This window comes from Poecilia reticulata, chromosome 8 (genome assembly GCF_904066995.2).
Source record: "Poecilia reticulata chromosome 8, P_reticulata-male-v2, whole genome shotgun sequence".
Taxonomy (NCBI): domain Eukaryota; kingdom Metazoa; phylum Chordata; class Actinopteri; order Cyprinodontiformes; family Poeciliidae; genus Poecilia; species Poecilia reticulata.
Window position 1 is genome coordinate 11908661 of NC_088837.1, and position 13735 is coordinate 11922395.

General features: G+C 34.8%; 1 protein-coding gene across 1 annotated transcript; it reads right to left on the minus strand.

Moving 5' to 3' along the window:
* Nucleotides 1-1369: 1369 nt before the first annotated feature.
* LOC103468625 (lipopolysaccharide-induced tumor necrosis factor-alpha factor homolog) lies at nucleotides 1370-8663 on the minus strand. Its single transcript, XM_081609915.1, has 5 exons — nucleotides 8511-8663; nucleotides 3715-3919; nucleotides 3542-3577; nucleotides 1811-1955; nucleotides 1370-1696 (listed from the first exon to the last, which is right to left on the minus strand). Exons 2-5 carry the CDS (start codon nucleotides 3902-3904, stop codon nucleotides 1591-1593), a joined length of 477 nt encoding a protein of 158 aa, XP_081466041.1. The 5' UTR covers nucleotides 3905-3919; nucleotides 8511-8663; the 3' UTR covers nucleotides 1370-1590.
* Nucleotides 8664-13735: the final 5072 nt, after the last annotated feature.

Sequence of the window (13735 nt, forward strand, 5' to 3'; positions counted from 1 at the left end):
TTCGGAGGTCTGAATTACAACATATCCAACTGTCTTTGAACCCACCGTCCAACAGCTGAGTCGATGACTGGATCACGTGATGACGTCACATCATGCTACAAACGTAGACCATTTGCAGTGACAAACTGCTGTGCTCATACCTCGTCAATACTTATTGTAAAAAATTAAAAAATATTATTATTATTATTTCTTTTTTATTTATTTTTACTTTTTGCTCATAGATTATAAACGTAAAGAAGATTCTAATACAACCAAAACAGAAATCTGTAACTGCTATGCTGTATTATTACTCACCAGATTAGATGACATGGCATGTTGAACAATAGATATTTCATCTCTCAGAATAGGATAATATAAAATTATTCTTCATTGTCCCTTTGTGTGTCATCAGCAGTTCCAGGCGAACGCACAGATACATACCACTATCAACAAAAATAAGAGAGACTGTACATTATGGTCAAATATGCAGTACAGAAAAAATATCCTAGTTATGAAAAATAGTGGAAAGAAGATTGTAAGAAATGTATAAGTATAATGCGGTAATATAAAAATTGTTCAGTTTGTGCAAAAAAACAACAGTTTTAAAGAACAACTCTGATAAATCATCTTTCTTGTGCTGCAGTTTACCTCTGTCTAATGCAGAGCATAAATAAAAACAGATTAGAAGCACAGGAAGATCAGTAGCCTTGGTTTGCTGGCACTGACTGCCTGAGTTTTGTCTGGTATGCCAATTATTTAACAGACCGGTTCTCACTTTGGGAGACTGATTCCAAAAGCTTGAAGTAACCCTGCTTTGTGTTTTTGATCGTTGTTCAGTCAGAGTACATAACTGAGCTTAAGCTTTACTTCTCCCTGTTCATTGTATGTTCTTATTCCATTCAGATCTGGTAGTCTCCATCAGGATTTTTTTGGTAAAGAGCAAAATTTATGGTTATAACACAATGCAGCAAATTATGCAGGTCTTTTAGCTGGAAGGCAGACCCATCCCATCATACTACCACCACTATGTTTGACTGCCAGCATGGCATTGTTTTTGAAGTGCTGTTTTTAAAAGAAACACAGCATAAAACGGTTAGTTTTATACTTTTTATAATGGTGACATTCATTTCATTATATTATATTATATTATATTATATTATTAAATTAATAATTTAACTTTTTTTCAACCACCTTAATGAACAGGTATCAAAACTATGTCTGTGTTCAAGTACAAAAAATAGGACAGTCATATCTTTGTTCTTGGAATTACTAAATAACTTAAAAAAATAATAATAATAAATTGTCCTGTGTTTTAACTTCAGAAAATCTGTGTGAGGCATATAACAAAATGCGACACTAATATCCTGAACAAAATATGTGACAGCCAAACTGAAAGAAAACAATTCTTTTTATTGAAGAATTAAAAGCATCATTTCCATTGATTGCGTGATCCTAACTTCTTTTAAAATACCTCATCACATATACATATCCCAGTGCATTTTGTATCTCTTTGAACTTTACATATATATATTGTTATTATTATTATTATTTATAAAGTAAAGGAAGAGAATTGCAGTGATTTTTTCTTTTCTTTTTTTTCTTTTTGTGATTTCACATCCGTTTGTATATGTAGAGGAGCTGTTGGCAGTTTGGACAACGATGCTCCACATCTTTACAGGAGTCGAGGCAGAACGGGATACAACAGCATAGCCAGCAACTGTATGTGGAAAAATGAGAAATTCTGTCAGATTCTAGGCAAATGTGGTTATTTGTATTTATTTTTTAAAAGAAATGTAAGTTCCAAGATACTGAATAATGAGAAGGTTTTTACCCCAGGAGGGTCATTCCTCCACAAATAGCCCAGGCCAACAGTCCTGGCATGTACTCTGTCTGGGTGATCACAGTTTGCTGACAGTGAGGACACAAAGTCTGACCAGGGACGTCTCCTAGTGTTGGAGCAACTACCACGTGAGACACTGAAAGACACAAAACACAATGAAATAAAAAAATATATACTCTTAAATATTCTTTCAGAAAAAATTCAAGAATTTGACGGATTTTGTTATATGTACAGTAGCAGTCAGAGATAGATTTTTATTCGAAGTAGAATACTAGGTTTTAAAAAGATTTCAAATGAATAATTTATAAAAATAGACAAATTGTGTATGGTAGCATTTGCTTCACGTGTGCAAACTGTGTAGTTTGAATAAAGTCTATCAACAAATGTCTCTTCAACACCTTAAATTCCAGGGAATTTATTTTATGCCCATTCTTCTGTTCAAATTAGCTCAGACTCAGTCAGACTGGACCGGGAGCTTCTGTGACAGCTATTTTCAAATGTTTCCACAGATTCTTGTGATAAACTTTATGTCTTGACTTTGACTGGGCCATTCTAACATATGCGGAGGCTTTAATCTATAGCTGTGGTTGTATATTTAGCGAAGGTGAAGCTTCACATAAATATCTTATATTTACCACAATCCATTGGTCACAGTAACTGGGACTCCATAAAAATACAGTCTACAATCTGCAGATTTTTTTTCCCGATAAGTCATTCTTCTCCTTTAACAATCATGTCATACCATGTGCTGGTCTGTCACAACAAATACCATAAATTTCAAGGCTGCAACATAAGAAAGCAAGAAAATATCATATGGTTATGGGTATTTTTCCAGTATGTTAAAAACCACTTTGTCACATCAGGAATGTGATGAGGGATACTTTAAGAACAGCACCTTTGTGGTGCTATTTGTCAAACATTTGTCAATATCAAGTTTTCGTTCTCAGTGACTTTCATTATAAGGAGAAATCCTGACCCCTAGTGGATGTATGTGGAAAACGGCAACCTCAATGAGTAAACCTTCGTGTGGGAATTTATATTAAAACAGTTCCAATTTGTATTTTATGGTGAATAAAATAAATAAATAAAAAAAACACTGAAGACATTTATGGTATCTTGACATTGCCCCATAAGCAACCACAGTTATTTCTTAGGAGAAAACAGTGTTCGCAGTGACTAAAAGTCACCAGCAGAGGATGTAAATGTAACAATTGTTGTGTAATGATATAAACATCCTCTAAGAAATGGCAGATTGGTATCGCTCAGCCATTTGTCTTAACATATATTATGTTAGGATTTACAGAGTAAGGAAAGAACAGAGGAAGATGTGAAATATAATAATTAGGAATTTGGTTAGTCAGACTGCTCTTTTTGGTCAAAACATTGCTGACAAACTCGTGGAAAAATAATGTTTCACTTTTACTTTAATGGACAAACTAAATAAGATTGGGAATTTCCTGTCAACAAATCAGTTTTCAGAAAGTGATTGTGCTGGGAATACACTGAGAACAAAAGCTTTCTGTGAAGTGCCAAACGCCACAAATGGCTCCATTCTTTCAGGCTGAAAGATTTCAATCACGCGTCGGCCCACTGGAGTGGTGATGGAACGGAAAGAGCATTTTATTGTAATGTGTGACCTAAACTGCAAAGTTCTGCTTGCTTTCATAGGAAGACATGTATGTTGTCAATGTAACAGTGTGTTGCTGGAGCAGGCAGCCTCACCTGCAGGTGCAGCTACAGCAGGAGCAAATGCAACACCTGCAAGAGGAGAGAAATAGTTCAGCAAAACAAGGACAGATTGTCTTTGAAAACAAAAAGTGTATGTTTCAACTTTTGTTTTGAAGTTTACACCCATAAATTTCCCACATTTTAAGATTTTTTAAGTGACCACATGCCTCCCTGGTATCCAGGAGGAGCAGGGGAGAAGCCCGGTTGAGCGGGGAAGCCAGGTTGAGCGGAGAAGCCAGGTTGAGCGGAGAAGCCAGGTTGAGCGGAGAAGCCAGGTTGAGGCGCAATACCGCCATAATTAATTGGAGGGCCAGGGTAGGGTGGAGCCATATCCTGTGGTTGGGTTCCTTTTTCCATCTTCAGAAATTCCACCTGTAAAACAAATATGATTTATGAAACCACTATATAAAAGTTAATGATTAAAACCACAGACTGTGGCATATCTGGTGTGGTACAGAAAGCGCAAACAAAGCAAAGCAAACTCATTTTAACATTAATTATTTGTGTCACTGAAACTGAAGTTTTGACCCTAAACATGTGAAAGGAGAAGTGAGAGCATGTGCTTTGTCACATGCAAACCTGATAGAACTGACAGTTTGGAGTTTTGAGTGAAAAAAAGGGGTTTCATGTCATGTGATGAAGGTGTGTGAAGACACCTCTGAGCTGAAGACCAATAGATGGAGGATGTAAGACATTTTAGTTGAGCCCCTATAACCAAAGTGGTGGAAACTGTACATTTTGAACTGCATCCTCTTTTACCATTACTCACATGCACTGTTTTGTTTTTGTTTGTTTTTTTTGCAAAAGTCGATTTAAAAGCATTGACTCTGTTTCTGAGTTATTGCTCTGTTTAGTTCAGTTTTTCCTTGATAATAGATGCAGGGAAATGTGAGCGTAACTATATTATCACTTTTGAACGACAAGGCACTGTCAGACAAATTACTGATCCCGATTAAAAGGTCCATCCGACTTCATGAATTCCCATGACATTTAGACCGAGGAGGGAAACAGGTGCTCGGAAACGTGATGTTTCTGTTTCAAGTCTCTTTAATGTCTTAGATATTTTCTGCTTGAACGCATCTGTTTTAAATAATGTGGCCTCAGATAAAACTTGGTAACTTGGTGTCATCTAAATATTTAAGCCCAGTTTGTGCATGAAATGCTTTGGGCCCTTGTGCCTCCCTCTGAGTGAATGCAAAGGGAGCCCCATTATCAAAAGGAGAACATATATTTTTTATCAAGGGTATGCATCATTTAAATAATGTTCATACTAGTTTATCTACTAATATAATGGACAGTATTTCATTCTTTTTTAACAAATGTGTCAAACTAATATTTACTGTCTATGTTTTGCTACTACTTTTTCTCAGGCTTCTTAAAACACCTGTGGCACTGAACCAAAGCCTGGTTCAAAGGAGCTTCGCTAAAGAAGAAAAACATTTGACTGAAACTTTCGTTATCAGCTTCCATTCTTTCTCAGTAATTAAGACAAAGTTTCTATTTTGCCAATACACGGGACAATCATCCCAAGCTTGTTCCAAAGAGACACTATCAAAGACTGTATGCTGGTTTTTCTACGTTTATCCAATATGGGAGGCTTTTTTCAGTTTCCTTCTGGGGATTTACATTGGCATTTTATTAGAGGGTGAAACCGATGAGTGGAAAATACTTTAGACCTTCAGACTTTTTTAGGTAACACTTTATTTGAAGGGGTGTGCATAAGACTGACATGACACTGTCAAAAACATGACATAACACCTGTCATGAACATAAAGGAGTCTTTATGAATGTTTATGACTGTGGTCATGAAGTGTCATTCGGTAAATAATGACACTTATAATGCAAAGTAGCTCTAAAAGTTGCATTAAAAGTCCATTAAAAATGCCAAATTTGCATGATTTTGTAAATTATGATAATTTAATGCAAATTTAGCATTTTAATGGACTTTCAATGCAACTTTTAGAGCAACTTTGCATTAAAAGTGTCATTATTTACCGAATGACTCTTCATGACCACTGTCATAAACATTCATAAAGACTTCTTTATGTTCTTGACAGGTGTTATGTCATGCTATGTTTATGACATAACACCTGTCATGAACATAAAGACTTCTTTATGTTCATGACAGGTGTTATGTCATGTTTATGACAGTGTCATGTCAATCTTATGCACACCCCTTCAAATAAAGTGTTACCCCTTTTTATTGTATAGAGAGAATATATAGCATTTCATTGACATTTAAAAAAGAAACATGCATAATGACAGATTGTATCAAAAAAATGTAAAGGTCAACTTCCTTAAAGGAGAACAAGAAGGACCTGCTGTGCTGAATGACCAGGAAATTTATTCCTTCAGACTTGTTGAATGACTTTGTGGGTGACTAATTTATTTGAGAAATCAATCGACAGCTGTGGAAATATTTTGTTTCTTTTGCCACAGTGTCAGCAGTTTTTGATGTTAAGGTCAGGGCTGCTTGGGGAACTCAACTTATTTTATTGTTTCATTCTTCTGAGAGAATTTTAGTTCAGCCCTTTTCCAGTTTGAAGGTCATAAATTCCTATTAACAAGTGCAAAATGATCAACCTGTTAAACACTCTAATGACTTATCATTACCATTGTTACCATGCTCGTATTTGTAACAATGAAGAAGTTTCTGTTATAATTCTGCTCAGATGTTTGACCACTCTTCCAGTCAGAATTAGAAAACTTTCTAAACTGGCTGATTTCCATGCTGACCATGCTGATTTCTTAACTCTCATGCTATGTTCGTTTCTGAGGAACATTAATAATGCTCCTGGGTCAATTTGACCAGTAGAACATTTAATCATGCAGTACTATTAGAAACCAAAAAAATAAAAATTCCTCAAGACATTTTTGTATCCAAAACTCCAATACTAACCATTTCAGTCTATATTTGCATTGATGGGGTTTTTTTCTCACAGATAAAGAATCAATGACAATTGATACTTTTCCTTAAAAATGTTCATTACAGTTTTTATGTCCACTGAAAAAAACCTAGACACAAAAAAACCAAGGATTATTTTGAAACGGACTTTTTTTTTTAGATTTTTTTAATATCCAATTTTTATTATTATTATTTTTTTAAGGAGTTAACTTTATAATTGAACTTGAGACACCCTGTTTTGTTCTGGGTCAAACTGACTGATTAAAAGTCAAGACAAATGAGTCATGAAGATTTATATTGAAAGTAAACTTTATTCAACCACTGTTTTTGAACCAGAAATGAACAAAACAACTACAAAATAAGATATTAGGGACACAAACACAGGGCATGTATGTCTGTGAATCTCTGCAGCCCACAAGTAATCTGTCACCATGGTGTGATAGTAAACAACGTGCAACGAGTACATTCAGAAATACCACAGAAATGGATTGATGGAAATTAACTAGATGCTTTAGTTTTGTCATCTACAAGGCACATGAGGGACATGTCATCACAGTGGGCTTTGTGCAAATGAATTTTTCACATTTCACACAAGTCAAGGTCATCTTGACTTCATCAGAAGGCTTTAAACCTGGCACCTCCTCCTCTTCCTTTTTCCTCCTTTAGCAACCTCAAAAGAAGAATAAAATGGTTACTATGTATTTTGATGCTCCTAAGGCACACACAACATGCTCCCACACACACACACGCTTTTACTTACCTCGTGCATTGCTGTGCTGGTTGTAGTCCTCTCCTGGATCTCCTCTATTATAGCTGCAGTAGTTGCTGTTTTTGTGATACCACAAGCTCCTTGCCCAGCTCATAAGAAAATGCGCCTCTGGTACAGCTTTGACACATTCCACTCCGGAAAGGTTTCCGCCCAAATGACAAACGTGTTGTGTGCTGATACATCAGTGATGTTGTAAGCGATGACCAATGCGTAGTCATTTGCTTGGTGCAAATAACTGCACATTGGCGCAAATGACATAAATGACCCCGTGATCTTGTCCAAGTTGTCTTCATAGTTGATTCCTTCATAGTTGCAAGGAAACAAATAGTATTGGATTTTTTTTTTTATTGTTTTTGCTATGGACCAAGAAGAGACACCAATTTAAATGCTGGTGGTAGATGAAGTTTAGTATTCATTTTTAGTCTAAGGAAACAGTTTCATGTCACGCTTAACCAGACATGGCTTAATTGTTTTCTAAATATACAGTTAATAACAAATGAACTCAACATCCTCTTTTTCACCTTTTATTGGTAGTTCCCTTCCCTTTTTTATTGTGCTCTCTTTATCATAAAACACTATGTCATGGAGAAGTCAATTCTACTTATCAGGGTGTTACATAAGAGGCCTGATTTTTTTTTCTTTTTCATTTTTGTTCCCATTGCTGATGTTTTAAAAATGTAACCGGTGTATATATGAAAGCTGTCTAACTTGTGTTTATTGTGTTATTTTACCTAACTGTTATTATCTAAAATTTCTTCTTCAAATAGCAGATGTTTTTAACCAAAATGCTTAAATTATACTTTAATATGACTTGAAAATGGTTAGAGAACAGCTAAAATGTTACGCAAAATGGAGAAACACCGATGGCAGTATGCAGCAATAGCAAGGAAGTAATTTACAATCATCTGTAAGTCATTTACTTTGTGGGAGAGGCTCGAAGTTGGAGCTTTGCTAAGAGCACTTTACCCATCTTGACCACAGTTGTTTATCCAAACAACAGTGGCAAAGTGCTTTCCTGGGAGTATACCAGTGCAAACAGGCCTACTCTATTGGTACAAATCATTGTAAATTCATCCTAAATCAATTAGAGCAACATGAGCAATCTCCTCATGAAGCAACCTCTGTCAGCAGAGCATTGTGTATCTGCCTCGCCCTGTTTGGTTCAGGAGGTATGTCCTGTTTCTTTACTGTACTTAAATATAAAAGCAGTAGAAAACACCAATAGGAATTACCATAACAGCAGCAGCTTAATATTAGGAGGGTAGAAGAATAAAATTGGTTTAACTTACCAGTAAATTTAAATTAGAGAAACAGCAACAAAGGAGAGCGATACGTTTTTTTTTTTTTTTTCTGTTAAATCTGATCCTTAGTGATGAGGAAGTGCAGGAAATCCCAGACCAAATAACAGCTCATAGAAGCAAGATCTGCCTTTCACAGAACGGTGGGTTTTACCAGAACCGACAATGTTCCGCCCTCTTTTTTTTTTTTCTCCTCCCATGTGACTTGGACCAGAGAGCAATAAAAAGAGAAAAAGCGACATATTCAGCTTAAAGCTTTTCAAATGTAAATCTCTCATTATCAAATCAAATCAATTCAATAATGGTTACATGTTCAGTGGATTTCGACATTTTTTAAACAAGCTGAAATATCTTATAACCCTGAGTGCTTTACCTCTTACACTCATATCAATACTTGTCAGTTTCCTCACTGTGGTCACAACTTTGACAACTTTAGTGAAAATTATCACACATCTTAACACATGATTTTCCTGTGACAACAAAACAGGCAGAGGCTGAAGTGAAGCGCTTCAAAGGTCACAGGACTGTCATGGAAACCTCATGCTAATCACCTGGGAGTGAATTGCAAATTAAAATACAATATTTTCTATGTTAAGCAAGAATAAATTACATATTGTTTTAGAAATGTTTTGCAATTATTGCAAGATGAAAGCAGGTAGCTTTTGGTTGTGTCTCTGCTTATATTAAATTTCAGTAGAGATGGGTAGTAACTAGTTAAATGTACTCAGATTTCCTTGAGTAAGTAGCTTTGTTACACTATGATATTTAATTTAACTCAAGTAACATTTTTTATAAAGCATAGGTACCCTCTCGTGAACAAGTGTTTAGTGTTCTCTGCATTTAAAGTTGAAAGATGTAATTAAATAATAAATAAAGTTTCCATGATATTCAATGCAATCATGAGTAACACAAAGTACCTCCCATTAATCAATAGCTTGTAGGACAAGCTTAACCTGCAGTAACTTGAAGTAGGTGTCTCCTGCTGACTGGCTTTGTCAGTCTCTCTTGTTTTTGAGAAATGTTGTCCCATTTGTCTTTGCAAAATTGTTTCAGTTCTCTCCAGGTTTTGTTTCTGTGTAGCTCTCTCAAGGTCCACCATCAGCTTTTCTATCAGTTAGAGAGATGGACTTTGACTTGGCCGATGAAACACTTTGATTAAGAGATCACTTTATGGATTACTGATGTCTGTGGTATTGTGCTCCAAGTGATGACCTTGTTTTAGTTCTCAGGTGGGTTTTTTGTGTTCCAAGATCAATAAGTAATTATAACATATATAAAATTATATCACTCATATGTCAGAGAGTTGTCGCCTGATTTTAACTGAACGAAAACATACTGAACTGTGCAGCACAGCATGTTGAGGTTGTTGAAGTCAAGGAAACATAACTGACCTACTTCCAACTCCCTCGATAATTTTTTTAAATATCGAGGGATATTTTTAATAAATATATGCTTCTCTCTGCATATATTTAATTTATGTCCAATACATAGAAGTGTTAAAAATATATATATGTTGAGTAATCTCCTTATGAGTGTCAGCTTTTTCTAAACAAAAAACAAGAAATATAACTAAATCCAAATGTAATAATATGTAAAGCTAACCTCCTTATTATAAGTCTGTAATCTTGTCTTTTTTTTCATTAATCTGCAGGGGGAACCAGAGTGCCAAAAAAATAAAATAAAATCAACCAGCCAAAACCATAATGTCTTTTCCATGGCTTTTAAACTTTAGGTAAGGTAAGGTAAGGTTATTACATTTATATAGCACATTTTCAGCAACAATAAATTAGGAGGAAATACAACAAAACAACAAACCAAAGGAAAGAGCAAAAAAAGAAAAGAGAAAATATGGAGTTTATACGTAAGTAGTCTATGATTTATGAACTAATAGAAGTTTCTCTGGTTTCCAAGTGTATTCCAATTCCTGCTCTTGATTGGGTTACATTTTGTTTATTTATGTATTTTTTAAAATGCTACTGAGTCATAAATAAACTACACTGTCATTCTTAAAATGTTTTTCATATTTTTTTTTTTACAAAATACATAAAATTATTTATGTGTTACAATGTAATTTTATAAAATAAGTTTGTGTTAAATTAACTTTTTCCCAGCAAATCTGGGAAATAATATTAAATAAACAAAATCATGCATAGAATTGGAAAGTTTATTGATCTTTGAGAATGTGTCCTTAAAATATTATGTCATTAGAATTGGTTTCAAAGCAGCAATTATGCCATTTATCACAATAACTTCTGGGATAATTTATTGTCCAGCAAAATGTTTTATTGTGACAGATAAGCCTAATCGTAGGTATAGTTTTCTGCTGCAAAGGCTGCATCTAAACCACCAGGGATACTTTTCCATCTGTTCTTGAAATGCTTCTCTCTTGATATTTTGAATTTACATATGTTTAAACCTAGATTATGTTATGTTTTATTATTATTATTATTATTATTATTATTATTATTATTGATGAGATTCATTGAGAATGCAATATTTAACACAATTTGCACCATTTTTTTATATGTGCATGAATGCTACACCTCTTCTCTTTGTACTTAGAGTTAGTAAAGAACTAAAAACAAACCACCTACTTATAAGACTGAAAAACAGAGTAAAACAGTTTGACCAAAAAAAGATGCCAATTTTGTGTATAAAATACACATAAAATACAAGCCATTTTCTTTCATTGTGAAATTGAAAATAAAGTAAATTCTGATCTAATCCTAACGTGTTTTCAAATGCCTGCCCACATGTACAAGTGTGACTCACATATCTGGTTTTAGTTTGCATATGCATGTTCTTCTTTTCTTCCATTAAGTTAAGAGCAGTGCCGTCCTCCTAACCACCCCAATCCCTCGTAGGACTAGTTTCATACCCGTTTGTAAATGTAGAGGACACGCTGGCAAACTGGACAATAATGCTTCACATCGTTACAGGAATCGAGGCAGAACGGGATACTGCAGCAAAGCCTGCACCTGTACAGGGAAATGAATATTGGATTCTGTTAGACTTCTTGCAACTATGGTTATTTGTATTTTTAAAGAAATGTAGGCAGTGATTTACTCCTGTAAGGTGTTAAATATCTAACAGGTTTTTACCCAAACAAACACAACCCTGCACAGACAGCCCAGGCGAACAGTCCAGCAGTTTTCTTTGTACGAGTGATCACAGTTTGCTGGCAGTGAGGACAAAAAGTTTGTCCAGGAATGTCTGACAGCACAGTTGATACTACCACAGGAGTTACTGAAACACACAAAACACACTTGAATTAAAAATACATATTCTTTCAAAAAGGATTAAGTAATTTAAAAGGTTGTCAAATTCTTTCTAGCTTTCTCTTCTAAGATGAGAATGATTTTTATTAGAAGTAGTGTATATATAATAAATATGTATAAAAATGTACAAGAGCTTTTATAGGCTCTTTATAAGCTCAGATTATCACTCGTTTGCTCTAAAATGTAATTGTAAATAGGCCTGAATAAAAAATGCACTACATTTTTCAGAGCTTTATTCATAAAAATCTTTTGAAAGCCATAAATCATGCTACTTCTGCTTTAAAATAATGTGCCAGTATGTGTTGGCCTGTCCCAAAGAATCCTTATAAAATACCAATAATCTCATAAATCTAACATGAAAAAAGAGAGAAAAAACGTCAGAAGTTATAAATACTTTTGCAAGGTACTGTTTGATACATACTGTATTGTATTTATCATCAAGAATCTAATGGGTTCTTTTTGGACAGTAAAATGTGTTACTGGACCTTTGGCATTATCATGTTTCCATTCCGTCAGTGAGTTTCATTATAAGGAGAAATACTGGCCCATAGTGGATGTATGCAGAAGTTTGTTGCCTCAATGTAACTGCAGTGAACCTTTGTGTGAGGAATATTTTTGCAAGGAAGCAAAGTATGACATAGAAGGCACTACTGGTTAATTAGCATTGCCCTATAAGCCACAATTACATCAGGATAAAACAGTGTTTGCAGTGACTAAATGTCACCAGCAGAGGGCGTAGGTGCAACAATTTGTGATGATCCTCTGAGCAACTACAACTTCTCATAGTGAGACTTCTAAATATATGTTGTGATCTAATGAGCAGGGAAATAAAAGAACCCAAGTTAAAAATGTAAATAATAATAATAATAACAATAATTAGGACTTTGGCTAGTGTTTCAGACTTCTCTAGAGTTTCATTCTTTCAAAATTAGATATTTCAGTCATGCTGCAACTGTGCTTCAGTGGTTGTGGTTTCCAAAATAGAACGGAAACAGAATCAGAATTGTTATCATGTGAATACGTAATTTGAACTAAGTTGAAGTCGAAAGTTTTTCGTGCTTTTGTTTTGCATATTCCTGTACAGACATGCAAAACACCTACTGCTGTAGCCTCTCAACAGTAGGTGTTTTGCATGCTTGTACAAAACATGCACCACCATCCGGATACGAATGCACAACTATTTTGAGACTCATTTCACGCTTCGGGGAAGCTCCCAGAAACGTGTGTAGATGGTGCGTTTACATGCTAGTAAAAGGTGTAGATGGTGCGTTTACATGCTAGTAAAAGCTGGGTCATCTGAGTTTTGCTCTGAGTACTTTTATCCTCTAATTGTTTGTCACTGTGCTTGTACCAAAGTAGGACAATCAATCATGAAGCAATTCTGGATGGAAAGCTCTGCCAGGCAGAAACAACATGAGTCTTATCTGGAAACTGGGAAGATGGTATCCAAAAACACAGGAAAGACCATTCAAAAGAAAAAGTGACAGTCAATGTTCAGGTTTCCACCTTCATCAAAAACCTGATGGACTTTGAGTGGCATCTCATTCAGGTTAGTTGTTGTCTTTTTCTTTTCTTTGAAATATTTCTGTTTCCATATTATTTAGAATCTAAATTATATTGTCTTTTCTTTTTCCATGTTGGACAGTGCCTTCATCTGCATCTAATAAAGTAAGTGCCACTTGGACTCTTGAGAACCATTAATAGTTCACATTTTAATACCCTGTAAATTATAGAATTCCACATTATTTCAGCCATGTTGAATTTTAGATTTTGGAAGTAATTTTCTTTCATTTGTTTAGTGATAAAGAAACATCCATGCTTGGTTAAGAACTGTGTTATGTTCATAAGATTGTAGAAATAATGAGTTAAACCCAGTTTATGTCGCTGCAAACTGAAAGTCTTCATTTTTAATCCAGTGTTGGTGAAACTATATATTGA